Genomic DNA, 23633 nt, shown 5'->3' on the forward strand with positions numbered 1-23633 from the left:
AACATGTTATTTGCATCCACATAGATCTGTATTCTATGGTTATTGCTAAAGTCTAACAACAGAGTGTAGAATGGTACATTTCAGAACAGTGATATTTGGGGCCAGCAGATGGCATAGCATTATGTCACTGGACTACCACATGGCCAACTGCAGTTCAAGTCCCGGACCCAGTGACTTGAAACTCACATCAGGCATGTGTGGGTGCATGAACAAGATCCCAGGAGAAGAATGAAGTAGAAGGGATTGCAGCATGGCCATCTCCCCTGGAGAGTGATTTCTTAATTTCCCTCTCACTCTCTCTATCTGTCTGTCTGTCTCTCTCTGCTGAGTACACATACCCTACGGCAAAAACCTCATGGGGGTGGGGGGAAAACAGTGCTATTCAAACTTTGGTGGGTATTAAGAATCACCTGGGGAGTTTATTTTAAAAAAAGGATATAACTCTATGTCTATTGAATCAGAATTTCTTGAGGAATATATGTTTTTTTCTGGCAAAATTTTGTTAATAAAACTAACCTGTCTTATGAGAGATCTCCTATTTAGTAACATAATAGATGAATCCTTGTGATTATCTTCACAGTGATTCCAGTCCCAATCACAAACATGTTTTCTTACTTAACATTCTGAGTCTATGGAAACTGAAACTAACCCTTAATGCTCTTTTGAGAAGACAGATTATGAGCTATGGTATAAAGAAAAAATGGCAAACAAACACCCTTGTATTTCTAACAGTAAGCTAAAGTACAATCAATATATGATAATAATTATCATTATCAAATGGCATTGTAGGTTCTACGTTTTCAAGTTATCTGGAAAAAAAAGTATACTGCCTTTTGATCAAAGAGCAGTCAAAATAATGGGTAACTTGATAAATCAACTAGGGTTCATAACACCAGCTTGACTGATGTCGATTTCTGCTTCCAGAGCAATGTGGGTTTGCTTTTCCAAATAGGTATTCCTACACTGTAAACTGAAGTTCAAAAATAATTCTCAAGAAATAGCAGTTACTATAATCTACAAACTAGGCTATCAAAATTGGTCAATGATACCTTCTACAAGATAGAGACAAAATGAATGCCTTTGCTGATTGTATAACCAATCATCTTTTATCAATACTGATTATACTGCAGTTTCCCTGACTTGTTTCAATTTGTAGCTGAGAGTAAAGTGGTAGCATAACAGCTGATCCATCACTCAGAGAAAGATTTTTAAAAAATGAGAAGAATAAAAAATACCTTCAATATTGAAGTCCATATTTGTTTTTATTTTTTTCTTTTCTTTATTTTTGGAGAGGTTTTTGCTATAGGGCGCGTGCGCTCGCCAGACAAACAGAGAGAGACATAGAGACAGAAAGCTAGAAATCAGCCCCCAGGGGAGATGACCACGCCACAATCCCTTCTCCTCCATTCTCCTCTCAGGATCTTGGGTACACATGCACACGCGCCCAGCGTGAGTTCTAAGCCACTGGGTCCAGGACGTGAACCGCGGTCGACTACGTGGGAGTCCAGTGACATAGCCATTACACTAACTGCTGGTTCCCCATATTTGGTTTTTAAAAATGAATGACTGCATCTCCATCTGAAGCCCCCTGCCCAGTCAGGGAATCTGAGGCAGGGCAGAATTTCGACACCAGCCACAGCTTCAAACTTCAGAGCCCAACTTCAGTCTCAGAGCTAGAACGGCAGGAGTTTTTACTTTTTCTTTTCTTTTCTTTTTTTTCTATTCCCCCCCTTCTTTTGCTAATTCTTTACTCCTTTTCCCTGACATAGGGCAATGGAATTGCAGGCATCTTAAGCAAATTCCACCTACATCTGAAGCCTCCTGCCAAATTTACCCACTGTGGAAGCAGGGCACATGACTTTTTCCTTCTCCCTCTATTATTTTTTCTCTTTCTTCCAACTTAGATTGTCATTTTGCTCCTCAGCCTCCACCCTAAGGGAACTAGATAGTTCTAGATTTATAGTTTTTAAACATCTAAATGTTGTAAGCCTCAGAGGAATTCTCACCCTTCACAGAACCACCAGCAAAAAGGGAGAAACTTTTCTTCAGAAACCTGAACAGAAAACTCCTGTGAGTACTAGATTGCTAACCACAGTACAAGAGAGACATTAGCACAGAGCAATTCATAGCAAAAAGAAAGCAGATGAGTTCACAGGTGCTGAAGCTATCTCCAACGAGCTATCCAAAAGTGAATACATCACCAAATTACTAAAAATCAAAGCCTCAGGTATGAGAAAACCAGAAACTACATCTCCAAAAGAGAACACAGTAATTCACCTCCAACTTGAACCCAAAATAGAATCAACTCAAGAAGACCTTCTCCACAGCACATCAGAGCCAGATTGTCCAAAATCACAGATGAAGATAAGATTCTAAAAATGGCAAGAACCAGGTTCTGAGCAGCCCCATTCAGGGATTTCAACCACCAAAGACCTTCTGCCCAGACTTCACCCTCCTGCTCCCCAGTCTAGCCAGGAGTCAGACAAGCCAATCAGTAGCCATCCGTATTTGAGTTCTGAGTGGCCCCATTCAGGGATTTCAACCACTGAAGACCTCTGCCCAGACTTCACCCTCCTGCTCCTCAGTCTAGCCAGCAGTCAGTTTTAACTCCAAAACTTATCATCCATCAGGTGACCAGAAACCACCACTGATGCACAAGAAATACGAGAAACCAAGAAAATATCTCTCCTGTAAGGGAAAGGAATAACTCCTCCACGGAGAATACAAGGGAACTCATGGAAATGTCAGATAAAGAATTTAAGATATTCATAGTGACAAAGCTAACAGAGATGCAAGAGAATAGAATCAACAAACACCAGAAGAGGCAGGAGAAAAGAGACACCGAGTTATAGGAGGTGAGGAAGTTCTACCATGATCTGAAAGAGGAGATACGCATCATAAAAAAGAATCAAACAGAATTGTTAGAGATGAAGGCTATAATAAAGGAAATAAATACTTCCCTTGAAAATAGCAAAAGCAGATTAGATCATGCAGAAGATCGAATCTTAGATGTAGAAGATAGAACCTCTGACCTAGAAAAGTTCACCAAAAAAACTGAGAAAATAACCTCCCAAAAATGAGAATAACTTATGAGTAATACTAGATACCATTAAACACCCAAACATCTGGCTCAACGGTATACCAGAAGGTGAAGAAATTAATCATTGATAATCTATTCCATGAGATCCTGGAAGAAAACTTTCCAAACCTAGAGAGGCAATCAAATATTCAGACCTAAGAAATACAAAGGACTCCACATAGAATCGACCAATAAAGATATTCCCCAGAGACACATCATAGCCAGACTGACCAAAACTACAGAGACAAGATACTAAAATAGGCGAGAGAAACATCAAGTTACTTTCAAAGGATATCCCATAAGGCTAACATTGGATCTCTCTTCAGAAATAATGCAAGCAAGGAAAGAATGGGAAAATATATTCAAAATGTTAAATGAAAAACAATTTCAACCAAGAATACTACACTCAGCTATAGTCAAGATTATCTTTCATATAGGGAAAAAAAAAAAGACGAAAACATTCTTAGATAAACAAAACCTGAAAGAATTTACCAACACCAGACCAAATCTCCAAGAAGTGCTTAAGGGAGTGCTATACCAGGAAAACTAAAGTTGAACACACAGAAATATGAGTACAAGAACCAACCAGGAGAATGGCCAGCCCAGTGGTAGAGACAAGTCTGGAGTTGAATGTTAACCTCCAGAGTTTAAATGAAAAGATCAGACCACAGTAACACTGCAAATGCAATAGAAGAGAGATTAATTACATGAGTCTGAACTAGTAAAATAGAATTTTTTTACTTTAGACTAAAACATTACTGATTTTCTTCAATGCTTTGATTTCCATATTTAAGGATTTTTGTCTTCTCTTGAACTGTTAATAGGTTCATCTGCCTTATATTTGAACTGAATCCTAACTTTATTCCTGGCTTTAAGTTTTAAGTAAATGTCTCTTAACAATTTTTGATTTTGATCTATTAAAACTAAAGCGTTTTTGGAATTAAAAATGCATTAAAAATACCTATTGGGACCAGCAGTTAGCGTGATGGCTATGTCACTGAACTCTCATGTAGTCAACCATGGTTCAAGTCCCGGACCTGGTGGCTTAAACTCACACTGGGCGCGTGTGTGTATGTGCCCAAGATCCCAAGAGGAGAATGGAGGAGAAGGGATTGTGGCATGGCCATCCCCCTGGGGGGTGATTTCTCACTTTCTATCTCTCTGTCTCTCTTTCTGGTAAGCGCATGTGCCCTATAGCAAAAACCTCTCAAAACCAAACAAAAAACTTAGTCTCAGCAAAACACCTGTTAATACCTATTTAATGACTGTAGTAAGCTATATATCCCCAGTGAGGTGCTACTTTATAGTATATTTATTTTATTCTCTGAGGTTTATGCCTGAAGTCAGACATGCATTCATAAATATGTATATATCAGCTATGCTTGCTATTGAAAGTGTTTAAATTAATTAAGATCCTTAGTGAATCAGTAAAATGTGAAAAAAAGGCATGAAAAACAATTGTACATACCAGAGACAGTATGGGAGAAGGGGGGAGTTGGCAGAGGGTGAGGAGTAGGGAATCAAGGGAGGTTAAAAAGGCAAAATTTATAAGAAACAAGCAATAGAAATTTTTTTGTTGATGATAACTTGTATGATAATATCCTTGATTGAGCCAATATACAATGTATACAGGATAGAAAAATCTCATTTTGTATACTGTATTGATATACAGTGAATGACAGTAAATTAATTAATTAAAAAATGCTTATGCAGAAACAAACAAAAAAAATGGCAATAAATATCAAGTTATTTACAAAGAGTATTCCATCAGGCTAACATTGAATGTCTCAGCAGAAACAATGCAAGCAAGGAAAGAATAAGAAAATATATTCAAAGTATTAAAAGAAAAACAATTTCAACCAAGATTACTATACCCAGCAAGATTATTCTTCAAATGGAAAGAAAAGATAAAAAAACATCCTCAGGTAAACAAAGCCTGAAAGAATTTACCAACAGAAGACCAGCTCTTCAAGAAGTGCTGAAGGAATGCTATACCAAGAAAGCTAAAGAGAACAGACAGAAATAAAAGAACAACCATCAAAAAGCCCAGGAAGATGGTCAACAGGAAAGTTCGGAAATATCAGTAAAAACGTTGAATGTTAATAGATTAAATTCCCCAATCAAGAGACACAAACTGGCTGAATGAATTAAAAAACAAACAAAAAAACCTACAAGAAATGCACCTCATGGATAAAGACATACATAGACTAAAAGTGAAGGGCTAAAAGGTATTCCATGCAAATGGAAACCGAAAAAGGGTTTGAGTCATGATACTGATTTCAGACAAAACAGACTTTAAGAAAAAATGTAAGGAGAGACAAAAAGGGGCTGGCAGGTGGTGTGGTGGTTAAGGCGGCTGGACTCTCACACAGCTGACCACAGTTAGAATCCAGGACTTGGCATCTTTCTTTCTCACTTTCCTTCTCTTTCTCTGTCTCTCTGCTCAACTTCAAAATAGTAAAGTAAAATAATGACAATGAATAAAATAAAATTTTAAAAAATTAGTTTTAAAAAAATGAATGAAGAAAAAACTTAGTTTTTCCACTAAAAATTGGCACAAGACAAGGCTGCCCACTTTCTCTACTTCTTTTCAATACAGTGCTGCGAGTCCTAGCCAATGCAGTTAGAAAACAGAAAAACTCCTGGAAGTGATAAATGAATACAGTAAAGTGGCAGGATACAAAAATCAACATAAAAACATCTATAGCATTTCTATATATGAACAACAAGCAGATGGAGGTAGGACTGAAGAAATTCCATTCACCATAACCACAAAAAGTATAGGATACCTAGGAATAAATCTAACCAAGGAAGTCAAAGACCCATATAAGGAAAACTATGACAATCTTAGAAAAGAAACTGAAAATGACACAAAGAAGTGGAAGGACATCCCTGAATTGAGGTTACATCCGATTAAGAAGTTTCTGCACAGCAAAAGACACAGAATCAATAACCCTCAAAATGGGAGAATATTTTCGTAATCTATGCCTCAGATAGGGGACTGATAACCAGAATCTAAAGGAACTCATGTGGCTTACCCAATAAAATATCCAATAAAAAGATGGGGAAATGAGCTGAACAGACAACTCTCTAAAAAAGACAAATGAAAAGTCAAAAAGCCTATGAAAAAAATGTTCAACATCCCTCATCATAAGGGACATGCAGGTCAAACCCACAATGAGATACCACCTTACCCCAATTAGAAAGGCTAAGATTTAACAACAACAGCAACAAAAGATGGTAAGTGCTGACAGGGCTATGGTGAAAGGGGAACTCTCCTACACTGTTGATGAGAATCTAAATTGGTCCAGCCACCATAGAGAACAATACGAGGTCCCTCAAAGATCTACAAATAGAACTACCATACAATCCAGCAATTCTATGCCCAAAGGATAGGAGAATGCTCAGTTGGCAAAGTGCTTGTCCACCTATGTTTATTTTGGCATTATTCACAAATGCTAAGACATGCAACTAAGCCAAAGGTCCACAAACAGATGAATGGATTAAAAAGTGTGGCATATATACTCTATGGAATACTACTCTGCCATAAAGAACAACAAGATCCTGGTATTTGATAGAAAGTGAATGAAGATGGAAGAGTTACAGTTGAATGAAGCAAGCCAGGCTATTAAAGAGACATGTCTCTCTTAATATATACCAACTATCCACATAATATTAAGAATATGGTAGAATCTGAAAGCTGAGAGGATATAAAAGCATGAAAAATGGTTATGGATACTGGAGACAGTGTGGGAAGACGGTGGAAGAATGGAGAGAGTAGGAGAAAAGAAATTAAGGAGGAAAATAAAGAGGCAAGACATTTATGGGACACAAAAATAGATCATTATCTATTGATGACAATATGTATAGTATCCTCAACTGGACTGGTATGAAGTGTATTCATGTTGGATAAATTTACAAGTTAAGTGATGCATAGTGACTAAATGTATAAAATAAATTAAAATTTAAAAAATAATAAAATGGGAGAAATGAAATATTTACTTTATATCTACCTTGTACAGATCTTGTGTTACAATAGGTAAATATATATATATACATATATACACACACACACATACACACACACACACACACACACATAAATATATATATGAAGTATTTAGAACAGTAAAAAACATAGTTATTATAGGTATTGATCATCATCATCATTATGCTATTATCATTATGTCATCATAGATATATTTTCTTAGCTCAGATATTGAAAAGATAAGTTAGGACAAAATACAAATATAATATATAATATTCCTGGCAGCAATTTTCCCCCAAATGTAGGCAATGTTCCATGAAGATTTATTTCTTAGATTAAATCTTCATATATCCATGGGCATATGGCTTAAATTACTTAATAATTTTTCAGCTTTTTCTATTAATGTGGAGAAACAGGTCCTATGTTTGTTGAATACGAGGGATTCTAGTACTTCTCTTTTTCCACAGGCGAGGAAACTAATACTTGGATAGATAAACTAGTTGTACTTATTTAGCTCTGCTCCTGATCTCTAAGGTAAAGAAAAACAATAATGACTGCCACATAAAGCCAATACTGGGATAGAAAACATGGAACAGAAAACTTCTGGGAAACTTTAGCAACTGGGAGAGTATGAAAAGCACGTCCAAGATGTGGGACTGGATTCAAGAATATGGTATAACTTGTCTTCTATCAATTGGTCCAAGACTAATCCTATTTTAAGCTATGAAGAAATGAGAGCTATCATAGGCTTGAATTAGGTAGCCACAGAAATGTGGGTAGGGAATAAAGAACTCAAGGAAGATTCAACTTGAAAAAGAAATGTGTCTTCAGGAAGAAAATCAGCTCTTGCAATAAATAGTAGATAGGATATTCTAGCTCTTTAGTTCTTTGTGGAGGGTGGATTAAAACAAAGATCAGATGAATTGATTTTAACAATTACCTTTTGAACGTGAGACTGCTGAAGTGGTTTCCCTTTGTCTGGATAACTACTGAGATGTGCTCACTAATGTACTGCATGGAAGAGTTCTGTCCAGGCAGTGGATGCCCCCAGCTGCAGTGGCTGCTTCTGTAGTGTCCTGTGTTAGGTTGGAGGGGAGAAGGCTCTCAAGAGTTAGAGCCCTCAGCGACTGTGCCAGGAACTGCTAGAGTAAATTCAGTTCACAGATACACAAACTTTTGCTTTTATACAGGAATATATGAACTGATTATGTGAGGCAAAGGGAAGAGGTAACCAAAAAGGTAACCTAAGGACAACTGAAAAGCCTCAGTAATGTAAATCAATACCAGAGTGAAACATTAATGTTAGACACACACACACACACACACACACACACACACACACAGATTTTCTTTTCTTTGAAGAACTACTGGTACGTTTTGTAAAATTAAATACAAGTGAAAGGGCTAAAAGCAAGACAGGCCTTCACTTACCCATGTTTTCCTTTGATAAGGCATCATCTGAGCAAACATTTTCCAAAGAGCATTTTAAATTTCCTTTCCTAGGAAAATAATTTGACAGATTTAGTTTCAAAAGATAAAAATGATACATATTTAAATGACCATTCAAGTATATTCATTGGTAATTACAGATTATGAATATGTGTTTCTCTATTTTCAGGTACCTTCTCTTGGTCGTTTTATACAGTAAGACACTGTGACGCAGTGAAAAAGCAAAGGGGACTAATAATCTGAACTCTCACTAGGCGTCAGGCACTAATGATTTACAAGCACCTTAAGCAGGTCTTTCCATATAATCCTTCTCCATAAAACCTATCAAGTCATTGTTTTCATTATATAAAGAAATAGAAAGTTGACAAATCTGAGATATTAGAGAAAATGAAAAATTGACAACACAGGTTAAGTGGTTGAACATGACAGAACTAAATTCTGTCAGACTCCAAAATTCATGCTATTTCCCAATACTATGTTGCTGATTTTGAGTCAGAAGACATTTGTTCAAATTCATTTTCCTCTAACCATAAAATCTTATATTACTTCATTTCTCAAAGCTACAAATTCTTCATCTTTTAAATGGGAATAATTACGATATACTTCCTATTTGATGGAGTTAGGAGGAAGTGTAGCTCAAGTAAGGCAGTGAAAGTCCATTTTTAAAATCCAGTATTCATCTTCCGCAAAAGCACAAAGAAAAAGAGGACTATTTAACAGTGTTAGTCTTGTTTTTGATGAGGACTCCTTTTAAAACAGCAATGATCATTATTCTTTAAAAAAATAAACTATGGCTGATTCAGTGATAAATACCAAAATTTGTAACCAGTAGCTTATTAGTTCATTTGTGAAGGCCTCTTTGTTTGTAGTACCTATTTTTAAATTAAAAACCTAATTCTCTTCTGGTTACTTACATGATATTAATGATGAAAAGTTCTGGTTTAAGATATTTATATAAAAGTAAGACTTCTAAAACTACTACTTATTGATTCTTTTAGAAAATTTTAAGCACAATGTTTTCTTAGTTTAACAAAATTAAGAATCAGGGAAATATGTAATACATACATATATTTCAATTTTATCTTAACAAAATTAAGAATCAAGGAAATATCATGTAATACATACATATATTTTAATTTTATCATAATACATTTTAATTTTAAAAAACATACCTTTTCTGTTTTCTAAATTTGGGCTTTTTCTTCTCAATTTTATTTTTTGAAACTTGCACCTATAAAACACCAACAGTTGAGTTAGTTTATATAAAACTGGATCAGCTCAGTAAAATAATGATTCTTACACAGCCCAAGTAATTTAACCTCTCCTACTGCTGGAAAAAAATAATGCCCTGTGGTCAACAGCTTTAAACGCCTGGCAAGCTAGTCAACTAGTGCACAGTCACTGCAATTGCAACTGCTCAACATCTGTTCCACATCAAGTACTGACAGACCAATCTCATATGGATGCCTATTTCTATATTATCCACCCCTTCATGGCTGTTCACCTCCACAAACACATACGAATACTTAATAACTATAAGCTTTTTCTTAAATTGCCATAGGATACCTGTGCTCACCAAAGAAAGAGAGAAAGGCAAAGAGGGAAAAAGCACCCCTGATTGAGATGTGATCACTCCACAATCCTTTCTCATCCATTTCTCCTTCCTATAGGAATTTGGTACATGTCTGGCATAATTTTTAAGCCACTGGGCCTCTGACTAGAACCATGGTTACCCATGTGGGATCTGGATCCCTTAACTATTAGGCTATAGGACAAGTCCAAGTAACTTGTTTTATACATATATATGACTTTAAAAAATTATTTAATTTTATTTATTATTGTTATTATTTTCAATTTGTGCTCACCAAGGAGAGACAAAGAGAAACAGAGAAAGAGAAGTGAGAAAGCAAGCTGCCAGGTCTAGGACTCCAGCAGCAGTCAGGCATGTGGGCGTCCAGCACCTTAACCACCATGCCACCTGCTGACCCCCACATATATGACTTTAAAGAAAGAAAGAATATTCAGATTCAAAGGGCATACGGAGTACAAAACTGTATAAATGGGAACTGACATATTAATGACCCACAAGGTAAATCAGGAAAGGGCCAAAGGGTCTTAGGGCTAAGATTTTCATGTCCAAGAAAAGACAAGATGCATGTTTTGGGGTGACACTGGTTGGACAGCTGTATCAGTAATACTCCATAAAGCTTGAAGACTTAAAGGATTTTTTTTTTTTTTTGGTCCATAAAAACAGAATAGGTAAAACTTTACTCACCAGGACACAAAAACAACTAAGTAGCATATAGTCTGACAGGAGAACTCATGTGGAAAAGAGCAATACTCCTAAAAGAACAGAAACTCTAGACCTATATCCAAAGTTAAAAATCTGAACTTATGTCTTTTGAGAACAGGATTTTTAAACCAAATCATTAACATGAAAACTTGTCTAAGATTCCTAAAATTACTAACATAGAAGTTAAGTACGAAGGTCAACCATTTAATATAAAGACTTACAGAGGATCTTTAATGCTACTACTTCAGAAGTATTAAAAGTAAGGGCATATAGGTTATCTGGAGAAGAATATAACCCATTAGATATTATATTTGCACTGTACAATTCAGTTGCCATAAAATTCAACAATAGGCAAAGTCATGGCGCTTTAAGTCAGGACAATGGTTACCCTTGAAGGTGGGGAGCACAACTTGAAGAGACCAGAGAGCACTTCTGGAGTTCTGGAAATCTTTTGTTTCTTGATCTGTGCTGGTTACAAAGCTATGTTCATTTTGTAAAATATCATGCCAAAGCTGCATGGGGTGGGTGGGGCATTCAGGAAAAAATGATTAACAGACATAAGAATGAATGTAAATAAGTGGAATAGGTTGGAATGGTGTATTATAGCAGAGTAAAAAATGTTGACAATTCACAATATGCTCCAAAAGAAATTCTTAGAACTATTATGAAATCTGCATATATGTAATGCTCAATGTTGAATAAAATGGTTATGCCTACATCCCTGATTTGATTATTACACACTACATGCATACTCTAAAAAATCACTATCCCACAATAATGTACAATTATTATATGTAAATCAGAAGTCTCGCACAAACACACACACACACACCCATACACACACACACACACACACACAGAGTCATGTAGAATTAAATGATGAGGTCAAGTATACTTCTAAAAGGAATTCCATAAGGACTATATAGAAAGAAAAGGGAAGAGAAAATATTTGAAGTGATAATAAATAACAAGTTTTCAGTATTAAATATATAAGAGACCAGCAGATGGTGTAGTGGTTACATCACTGGACTCCCACATGGCTGACTGTGGTTTGAATCTGGGACCCAGTGGCTTCAAAATCACGCCAGGCGCATGTGCATGTGTGCCCAGGATCATTAGAGGAGAAGGGATTGCAACATGGCCATCCGTCCTGGGGGGTGATTTCTCATTTTCTTTCTCACTGTGTCTGTCTCTCTCTCTCTCCTCTCTCCCTGGAGGCAAACACACATGCCGTAAGGCAAAAAAAAAAAGGAGAGAAAGAGAAAAGAAAAAAATAATTAAATATATAAAATTGTAGAAACCAATAGTACTAGGCAAGATCAATGAAAACCTATGTAATGATACATAATGGTAAAATTGCATACAGTAATATTGAAAAGTGGATACTATAAAAGCAAACAGATGGAAAAGACAGACTATACAGGAATTACAACTAGAAAGTAAAAGATATATCAAGAATTATTACCTAGGAATATATCTTCAATTAAACTATACCCAACAAAACTATAATTGAAGAAAGTAGCCATACATATAAGTTTGTTGGGGTTGATGAATACAGGAAGTTCAATACTGTTTCTCTATTTTTTTTTTCCTATGGCTGGTTTCCATTTTTTTCTAAATTAAAAATTCTTTTTTTCACTTATTTATTTTTTGAAGAGGTTTTTGCTATAGGGCACATGTACTTGCCAGAAAGGCAGGGAGACAGAGAGACAGAAAGCAAGAAATCACCCCCGCCAGGGGGGATGGCCATGCTGCAATACCTACCTCCTTTATTCTCCTCTTGGGATCTTGGGCACGCACCCACACGGACCTGCTGTGAGTTTAAGCCACCAGGTCCAGGATTTGAACCGCGGTCAACTACATGGGAGTTCAGTGACATAGACATTACGCTAACTGCTGGTCCCATAATTAAAAATTCTTAAATAACCTTTTTTAAAAAAAATAAAGTTAAGAATTAAAAATATCTAACTTTGTTGGAAGAGTTAATAAAGGATATACTAAGAGAAAAGAGATTGAACCTAGAAGAAATGAACATAAGCAAATTAACTGCTAAGTGTCATGCAAATTCAGATATACACTGACCTAAAAAAAGACTAATTGGTAATGAAGTAAAGAAGAAGGATGATTTACAAAAGTAGAACACTGAAGGAAGAGGCAAAGGGTCGTTAGACTGAGGGCAAAGCATTTTAAAAACCTTAAATTATTCAGGATAGAAATGGTAATTAATTATTAAATGTGTTCATATTTAAGAATAATCATAAAAAGAAGAGAAATACAATTTATAATTTTCAAAGGAAATTCATTTTTACTATATCTGAAAACATGTACCTCAATGAGTAGGAAAATAGGTAGATTTAATACTTGGGTAGACAGATAACATCTACTTAACTAGTATATTTCTTATTTGGAACTTGCTGTTAAAATATTTTGAAAACATTTTTTCCTTTAGTATACTACTATGCACTTTCTTTAAAATCTTGCTTATATTATGCATTTTCTTTTGCTGAATTTGCAAGTTTTATCATTTTGATTCAAACCACGTTAAGCTATCAGACCCCATAAGGTAGGGTCTAGTCGGGTCCAACAATCTGCCCCATACAAAAATAGACAACTGGTGCTAGTTGGTCCACATCTGGATAGCTGAAAAGCTTCCTTTGGGTTCCTTCTTGCCATGAAACTTAATTCATCCTCCAGACTGACATCATTGCAACCTCCTTTCTCCATCACACCAGTCTTTTTTTTTTTTTTCCCTCCAGTGTTGATTCTATTCAAAGTCTTTCTTGACATTTGGGGTACATTGCTAGCCTTGACTTGCATCTTGAAAATCAATCAGAGTCTGCAAGTTCCAGAAGACAGATGGTGTAACTCAGATGATCCCTTTAGTAACTATATGGAGTGGATCTTCCATTCTAATTCTTCCAGTATCTACTAATCGTCAATGAACATGTACAGTGTTTGTAAATACAGTTAAGAACACAGTGTGTATAAACAGACAGTTAAGAACACTGTCCATCATAATCTTCTCATGGAAGATCCTAGGCTTTCCTTAGAGAAAAGTTGTGCCTTCTTTTCATGTATCTTCAGTTGGTTGAGGTTCCTCTGGGCTTGGTAGGGCAGCTCTGATTCACAGTCAAGTAGCTAGGACTACTTGTTCTCCTTCTTGCTGAAGGTCGAGAGTCAAGTGTGGAACATCTACCCTACATGCCTCTCATCTTTCTCAAACTGCTGAGAAAACTTAGGTTAGGGCAGAGGTACAAAAGAAAATCAGAATCAATCAAGTCTCTTAATAACTAGGCTTGGAATTGTCACACTGTTACTTCTCCCTTATTCTATAGGCCAAAGAAAGTCAGAGAGCTCAGCCAAAGGCAAGGTGTGGAGAAACATATTATTCCTCTTTAGAAGGAACAACTGCAGAGTGTGGCTACAGAATGTTGGTCAGACTTTTCAATTTCAAAACCATGACAAAGCTACAGTAATCAATAAAGTGTGGTACTAGGATAAGAATAGAAAAATAGATCAATGGAATACAATTAGGAGTCCAGAAATAAATGCTTATATTTACAGTGAATTGATTTGCAGCAAGGGTGCCATAACAATTTAATAAGGAAAGAAAAGTGTTTTCAACAAATAGAACTGGGACAGCTGCAGAATAATGAAATTCGACCCCCTAACTCACATCACTTACTAAAGTTAACACAAAATGGGATAAAAAATTTAAATGTAAAAGATGAAACTACAAAAGTCTTAGAAGAAAACAAAGGAGTAAATCTTCATGACCTTGGATTTACTGAATAGTTTCTTAGAAATGATGCCAGAAGCACAAACAACAAAGAATGAATTACATATCATCAAACTTTAAAACTTCTGTGTTTTTAAGACACCTTCAAGAAAGTGAAGACAACTCAGAATGAGAGAAAATATTTTCAAATCATGTATTTGATAAAAGACTTGAATCTGGATTATATAAATAAAATAACAATAACAAATAAACAACAAAAAGACTAAGTCAATTAAAATACGGGTGTAGAATATGAATGATTATTTTTCCAAAGAAGACATATGAATGCCCAATAAGATATAAAGGTACTTCATTTCATTATTCATTCAAGAAATGAAAATTGAAACCAAAATGAGATACTATTTTGCATAAAATAAAAAAGACAGAGAGCTCAATGGTGGCACAGTGGTCAAATGCGACATTCTGCATGGCTGACCCACACAGGAAGATTTCAGGTTCACATCTCAAGACATCCCGGAGTGAGCAAGGCTTATGCACCCACGACCTGGTGCAAGCTGATGCTGGGGTATATCACCCATGTCAAGATCCTGATGGGGTTCGGTCTCCCTGTTTATCTCTGTGTGTCTCTTTTATTCATAGAAAAAAAAAAAAGACAACACCAAGTGTTGACAGGGTTGTGGAGAAGTTAGAATTCTCACACATGGTCATAATAGAGCAACTACTTTGAATTACAGTTCGGTAGTCCCTTAAAATCTCAAATGTAGTTACCTTAGCATTTAGCAATTCCACTCCTAGGTGGAAATGAAAGAAACATGAGAGAAATGAAACTACACCCACACAAAACTGGTACATAAATGTTCCTAACAGTATGATTCATAATAGCTAAACATTACAAACAATCCAAATGTCCATCGATGGATATAGTGCAATATATCCATATAACAGAATGTTACTTGAATTAAAGCAATGAAGTTTCTTATAACATGGATAAATCTTGAAACCATTATGCTACATGAAAAGCCAGATAAAAAAGGCCACAAATTCTATGATTCTATTTATCTGAAATGTCCAGGAAAGGCAAATCCATAGAGTCAGAAAACAGATTAGTGGTTCCAGGGGTCTGGAAAGAGAACAGCTCATGGCTTTGGTGTTTTATTTTGCGGTGATGTAAACTGTTATAAAGTTAGATAGTGGTGTTAATCGCACAATGTCAGATATACTAAAAGTCACTGAACTGTACACTTTAAAAGAGTAAACTGCATTGCACACAAGTTATATCTCAATGTGTATAATAAAAAAAATGGCATGGGAAAATTGAAAGCAAGGAGCTAGAATGTAGTACTTCCATAATTTTTAAAAAGAATTAATTTTATTACTATAATTTTTTAATTTGACCAGAGAGAGACAGAGAGAGAGGGAAAGTGAGGAGGCAAGTCACTAGGTCTGGTACTCAAACCACAATAGACCACGTAGGAGTCCAGTGCTTCAGCCACCATGCCACCTGAGAGCCCCAAGAATTTCCATAGTTATTAACAAAAGATAGCTGGTAAAGCAATATTAATGTTAGGAAAAAAGTTTGCATTAAGTAAATAAGCATAATCAGAGATAAAAGGGTTACCACTCAATGCTAAAAGAAATAATATGCTTAAAGTATAACATTCCTAATCTATCTATATCCAAAATTGTTGCTTTAAAACATACAAAGTAAAACCAAACAGAATACAAGTAAAAACTACTGACTATAATCCTTTTCATCTCTCAAAATTTCTTACAGATTTTACCTCTCAAAAATTATGGAAACAGCAGATGGCATAATGATTACGAAGCTGGACTCCCACATAGTTGAACATATTTCAAGTCCCGGACTCAGCAACTTAAAACTCATACCAGGGTCATGTGCATGTTTGCCCAAGATCCCGAGAGGAGAATGGAGGAGAAGGGAATGCACCATGGCCATCCTCCCTAGGGGGGATATCCCCCTTTCTGTCTCTCTGGCAAGCACACTTGCTCCATAACAAAAACCTGTCTAAATAATAATAATAAGGCAGACATGAAAATTAACAAATAGGCAAGTGTAACAAAAATAATGAGTTTAATCTAATTAACATATATCAAACCTGTCACAGAATAATTGAAATACATGCTGTCTTCAAGTCTGAAACATTTATAAATTTGACCACCTGAGTCACTAAAAAGTCTCAAAGATATCAAAATAATCTCTACTCTACAGATTAAATTCACTAAAATGCAGTAACATATGAAATCAACGTCCATAACAGTACCTGACTAAATTTATAATCAATATATAGGTAGAGAAGAAGCCTTACTCATACATGAACCCCTTTTGTGGTAAAAGTTATGATCTATGTCATTTGGATGAGAGTTGATGTCTTATATTTTAATAAGTTGCACATGAGATTTATTTTCTCACTGGACAATATGCTTTGTCCTCAGGCCATGCCTTTCGTACTTGACTACTGTAATATCCTGTAAATATCTGGTATAAATCTAAATGAGGAGTTTTTTAAGTTCATGAAAAACAATTATTATGAAAACCTATGCATGGTTTTTAGGGGGAAAAAATGCTATTAAAATAAATCTGTACTTTAATTACAAGTTTCCATGAACTTTTTTAAGTCCCTCTTTATTTAATATTGGGCCAGTTTCTAAATTCTAGATTTGTTTGTTTGTAGCAGAACAGAGATACTTGGCATTTTGGTACAGTTGGATTTGAAGTACCAGTTTCCTAGGGCTACCACAACAAATTGCCACAAATTTGGTAAAGCAACAGAAAGTAAACAAATTTATTATCTTACAGTTCTGAAAGGTAGAAGTGTGTCTCTTAAAAGGACACTCATCATTAAATTTAGAGTCATTCTGTTAGCACCTGACAGCTTGTCAGAAATGCAAATTATCATGCCTCTCTAGGCCAACTGAATTAGAAATTCTGGTAGTTGGCCTAAGAATCTGTGTTCAACAAAGCTTTTTTTTTTTCCCCCCCTTTTTTTTGGGAGAGGTTTTTGCTATAGGGCGCGTGCGCTCGCCAGACAGACAGAGAGAGACATAGAGACAGAAAGTGAGAAATCACCCCCCAGGGGGGATGGTCACGCCGCAATCCCTTCTCCTCCATTATCCTCTCGGGATCTTGGGCACGCATGCACAAGTGCCTGGTGTGAGTTCTAAGCCACCGGGTCCGGGACGTGAACCGCGGTCAACTACATGGGAGTCCAGCGACATAGCCATTACGCTAACTGCTGGTTCCCTTTTTTTTTTTTTTTTTTTAGTGTTACTGATTTTTAAAGAAACCAACTAAGGATTCACTCTTTTCTTGTTGGATATAAAAAACAGAGGTATACAAAGAACATAAGCCATTTACTAAAAAAGTATACATTCACATCTACACATATGTTTAAAGATAATTAGGATCTGCAACTAGAATGGAAAATGACAGGATTGCCTTTCATTTCAAAGAACAGAAAACCCGTAAGAACTGTGTTTACATCAACTTTGAAACTGTTTTCTATAGTCACCACTTATCCAAATGAAAAGCTTTATATTTAAACAAAAAGAACATTTATTAGCTGTGTTACATCTGAAGGTATAAAATTTTGATTTGGCATTTCATGCTTGTAGAAAACATAAATGTTTTGTAGCCCTTTTTTCAGAGAATTATCAGTCAATAATCACTAAAGAACTACCAACTTTGACAGAAATTCCAAAAGTGAATCTATATGCTTTGAAGGATGTTCACAAACACCTTGTTAAAAGTAATACAGAAGGAAAAGCCAATATCCTCATTTCTCTTTGAAATCTGTTGGAAATTCCGATCTACTTGGAATAAGGATGAAAATGAGTTTCATGCAGCATTGTAAATGATGGTTATTACTTAATCTGAGTATCTGGAAAGGACAGATATAGTTTAGTCTTTCTGTCCAGATAATAATTTCTTTCAATATTTCTTTGAAAAGGGGGAGGGAGTCGAAATGATCATTTTTCTGGCCATATTTTAAATACTATTTCAACAGGGAGAACACAAACCTAGTTTCTTACAAAAATGTCAATCACCAATAGCCACATAGTCTAGTCTAGTCAATCTTTGGTAAAGGTCAGCGTTCTTGTGAGATTTGGACAGTATCAGAGACCAGTCTCTGGCAATATGACTTATAAACATCTTGCTGTCCCCACCACACTCTCTTCAGCCATGTGTAAGTTCACAATAAAGCGCTGGGATTTCTCAGCTTTGAGGGGCTTACCAGAGAAAACAATGGAGTGTGTATTCAAGCACTGAGCTGAGACACAAAAGAGTATTTTTCCTAGAAACAGAAGTTGACCATTAGCTCCACGTTAAACAAAAGGCATGCAAGGCCTTCTGTTAACACCTCCAAACCTGGCTGAGGAGAGGAGTAATAGGAAACTTTAAGGATCTCTGTGATTTGGTACTTTACTGAGAGTTTTGAAAGCCTTGGATCTAAATATTTTTGTAATGGTCTTTGACTATCTATACCAGAGATAGAACATGTGAGTTCGGAGAGGACAAGGGGTGTTTGCTTGTTTTATAATAGAACAGATTCTGCTCATATCTATAGAAAACTTAAGAATACTAAGGGCCAGTGGGTAACATGATGGTTAAAGTGCTGGACACACACGTGACAGACCACAGTTTGAGTCCCAGATATGGTGGCTTGCTTTCTCACTTTCCCTCTCTCTCTCTGCTCAAATTGAACAACTATTACAATAAATAAAATTAAATTATTTTTTTTGAAAAATGGATTAACCTAAAAAGGGGATTCAAGGAGGGGGAAAAAAAAAACACAAAAAGCACAACTTATAGCACAGCTGTATATCTGAATACAACCATTAAATTAGATTATCTGACTTCTAATTGGAGAAGCTCTAAAATACTAGGTCAGTAAAATGAGTTCCCATTTATGTACATTTCCTTCTAAAGTCATTGGATATTTTAGCAAGAGGAATGTTGGAAAAAGAAACCGTTTCTAGGGAAAACATTCTAGACTACATATTTCAATTAAATTCTAAAAAGTCTATGGTTTTATAATAGAACACAGAGAACACTCAATGGTTATAGTACCCATATTACACTATTTTTGACCAAGAATCAATGTTGAGAGGTTCATTATTTGTAATTTTTCATTTTCTCTCCATTAACTTGAATAGCAAGGACAACCAGTTGGATTCATTAACCTGCTTGAATAGTAAGGATAACCAGCAGTTTCATTAAGTCGTGAATCATTGTCAAATATTCTGAACACTCTATCCTCAGTATGATGCATAAGAAGACCTCTTTCCTACATAAGATAGAAAGATACACAATAGCGGGACTAGCAATTGGTGTAATGCCATGTTGCTGGACTCCCATGTTGTTGACCAAGGTTCGAGTCTCAGACCTGGTGGCTTAAACTCATGCCAGGCATCTGTGCGTGTGTGCCCAAGATCCTGAGAAGAGAATGGAGGAGAAGGGATTGCAGCGTGGCCATCTCCCCAGGGAGTGATTTCTCACTTTCTGTCTGTCTGTCTGTCTCTGTCCTTCTGGCAAGTGCACGTGCTCTATAGCAAAAACCTCTCCAAAAAAAAAAAGGAAAAAAATTATTCTTAAAAATTTTGTTTGGATCTAATTTTTTTTTTCTATTTTAGACTTTTGCCATAGGGCCCATGAGCTCTCCTGAGAGAGACAGAGAGAGGGAAAGTGAGAAATTTCCCTCCAGAGGCATGACCATACTGTGATCCCTTCTCCTCCTAGGATTTTGGGCATATACACACACATGCCTGGCATGATTTTGAAGCCGCCAGCTCTGGGACACGAACCACGGCTGCCTGTGTGAGAATCTAGTCCCTGAACTAACTGCCATACCACCTGCTAGCCCCTGGATCCAACTTTTCACACCAGCTCTCTGATGATTCCCGAGTTTAAGGTGAATCCTGCACCTAGATTCATGGAAGGACATGGAAGGTATAGCTCTCCCTGTTTGATCTGGGTGACTCTGTTCTCCAGTGTAAAGCAGACTATAGATTTAAAATGTGTACCTAATAAAAGCATTTCAATTATATAGCAAATTGTTTTTCTGATTTTTGGAACCAAGTGAAGGTGTTAAATAAAAACAAAGATAAATAGTAACTCCCAGTCATTCTAATTTTAAAGAATTTAAAAGTTTTCAAAGACAGAAAATAGATTTGTGTCATTAACATAAATAAAAAGTTGGAAGCTGTGTGGGCACAAGTCAAATGTGTATAAATTTGAAATTATAGACTAGAATTCTAATAATGTGATATGTCAGTCCTATTAATTTTCCCTGACATTGTATCTTTTCCAATAACTCTCCCTTTTGCAAATAGGAGAACAGTTATTATTATAGAAAGATATTTTAACATACAGTGTAAAAGTCATAATCTATAAAATACAAAGTCATTATTTAAATTTTGATTTTACAATATAAGCAATAATATATTTATCAATAGTAATACTGTTTTGGCTTTAATGGAACAGAGAGAGGAAGGAAATGGTGAGTGAAAAATATCCTAAACTTTAGAAGAGAACCAGATTCATTTTGTTTGTGGCTTTTATGTTGAAGACAAGACCTGTGTCTGTGGGTCATAGAGAAAAGATTACACTTGTAATGAATATAATCAGCAAAATAAACGAAGAAAGATGTAAAAAATTTAGTCCTAAGTAACAAAGGATAATACCTGGGAACTATTCTTTATGTGAAAACTGGGACTCAAGTTAAAGAAGTTTTTGTTTCTTTTTCTTTTTCTTTTATTTTTTTTTGGAAAGGTTTTTGCTATAGGACATGTGCGCTTGCCAGAAAGACATAGAGAGACAGACAGAAAGCAGGAAATCACTCGCCAAGGCGGATGGCCACGCCACAATCCCTTCTCCTCCTGTCTCCTCTCGGGATCTTGGGCACGCACGCACATGTGCCCAGCATGAGTTTAAGCCACCGGGTCCAAGACTCAAACTGTGGTTGACTACATGGGAGTCCAGCGACATAGCCATTATGCTAACTGCTGGTCCCAAGTTTTTGATTCTTAACAAAAGAGTAATCACATTTTGTGGAATTTTCTTTATTGCCTTCGGCTCAAAGTAAAATATAGACTAGCACACAGGGAGAATTATGGTTGCAAAGTTTTAAATTTCAGAATCTGTGGCACCAGATTTTAAGTACTACCAAACTCAAATTCCAAATGAGTTAATCATCTTGAGTGATTTTTTTAAATGGGCATTATTGCTATATATGGATAGAGAAAGAAATACTAACACGACATTACTCTTAGGCTTTCTCTGTAGTCTAGCGGTTAAGGGAGAAATATGGCCATATGGCTGATGACTGGGTTCCTACCCTCTGCAGCTTGAAAGATACGTAGGCCGTGTGTGTGCGCACGAGCATGTGTGCATGCCCAGGCCCCAGATCCCAACAGGATGGAGGAACGAAGGAGAAGAAATTGAGGTTTTACCATGCCCCATTAGGGTTGCTCGCTCGCTCTCTCTCTCTCTCTCTCTCTCTTTGGAGAGTGCATGGTTTCTCTGGCAATTAGGAAGAATACTTAAGAATACTCTTACAAATGGTGACATCGAAAAAGGACACTTTTTTGTTGTTTTTTCCTTCTTTTTAGTATTAAGGATGAAAAAAATCTTAAAAGAGGCCACAGATAAAGTTACTGATAGACAGCCATTTCTGTTAACCAAGCCCTAGATCCGCATCAACATAGTATTGAATTTTCTCAGACAAACCACTGGCCTGGGACAAGCCCCTGGTTTAGGAAGGCATTCCCCTCTACTTCATTCTCCCTTCAGAACTGCAACTGGAACAAAACAGGCAGTCTAGGAGCCCAAGGATGGGAAAACTGCCACAGGAGCCAGCTGCCAGTCAACACCTTTCCTACCACCTGCCCCGGGAATTTCAGGATTAGCATGACTCCCACACCAGGACACTGTTTATTTCCAGGGAGAAAAACAAAGGTGTTTTCATCCCTCTGTACTCATCTCTGATTCATATTTCTTCTGTATTTCCAGCTCTCTCTCACCCTCACTGAACATCTTATGAAAACTACAAGAAGGCAGTTTGGCTGAAGTCAGACCCATGGGATGAAAGTCAGATCACAAAAGGGTTAAGCAAATATACAAGGCCCCAAAGTAGACCTTTTATTTATTTATTTATTTTTTAATTTTTTTGCAGAGGTGGTAGTAGTAGGGGTGTGGACAAGCGGTAAGTGTAGGAGTAAGTACAATCATCCACACTGGAAAACAGTACTCTGAAGCTAAGGGTCATTGTTTGCTCTCATAAATAGTATAGAAATGGCTTTGGACTCTGAAATTAACCTATTTTTTCTCATTTTAGCATTTTACCACTAATTATTATGCTATAGATTTCCTATAGACTGTAACTCAAGATAAAATAGATAAATCTTACAATCTAGTCAAGCAATTTTAGTTATTAAAGTTACAGAAGAGTAGCTTGTTAAAAATCACTCCTTGCGGAACTAGCAGGTGGTTGGAAGGTTAAAGCACTGGATCACACATGGACAATTGCGCGGTTCCAGTTCCAGACCTGGAAGCTTGAAAATCATTCTAGGCATGTGTGCATGCATGTCTGTAATCCCAAGAGACTGGAGAAGAGACTGCCATGGACATCCCCCACTCCCCCCAGGGGGTGATTTCTCATTTTCCCTTTCTCTGGTGAGCACATGTGCCCTATGGCAAAAACAATAAAAAAAAAAATCAGTCCTTGAGACAGCTGGTGGTATGGTGGTGTGGCTGGAACCCACATGGGTTTGAGTCCCAAGACCAAGCAGCCTGAGAAACATGCCAGGAACATATATATGCATGCCAAAAAACATGAAAGGAGGGAAAAATGGAGGATTGTGGTATGATCATCCCCCATGGGAAGGTGCTTTCTCACTCCCCATGTCCTCTCTCTCTCCTGTAAGAACACATGCTCTCTGGCAAAATTTTTAAAACATTTAGGGTCAAGCCAGTTTTTCAAAATAACAGAAGATTTGCAGCATGAAATCATGGAGATTCAACCAACCTGATAAGGTTAAAAATGATGAGAAAGTGCCCATGCATTAA

General features: G+C 36.4%; 1 protein-coding gene across 1 annotated transcript in view; it reads right to left on the bottom strand.

The window, feature by feature from the left end:
* The window catches only part of ZCWPW2 (zinc finger CW-type and PWWP domain containing 2), a 124346-nt gene that overhangs the window by 13405 nt on the left and 87308 nt on the right, over positions 1 to 23633 (bottom strand). The window contains exons 6-7 of the mRNA XM_006153300.3: positions 9689 to 9747; positions 8499 to 8566 (exon numbers count right to left, since the gene is read on the bottom strand). Of these exons, the coding sequence (XP_006153362.1) occupies positions 8499 to 8566; positions 9689 to 9747 (127 nt within the window). The remainder of the gene's footprint in view (positions 1 to 8498; positions 8567 to 9688; positions 9748 to 23633) is intronic.

The sequence above is a fragment of the Tupaia chinensis genome, unplaced genomic scaffold (assembly GCF_000334495.1).
Source record: "Tupaia chinensis unplaced genomic scaffold, TupChi_1.0 Scaffold000368_1, whole genome shotgun sequence".
Taxonomy (NCBI): Eukaryota; Metazoa; Chordata; class Mammalia; order Scandentia; family Tupaiidae; genus Tupaia; species Tupaia belangeri.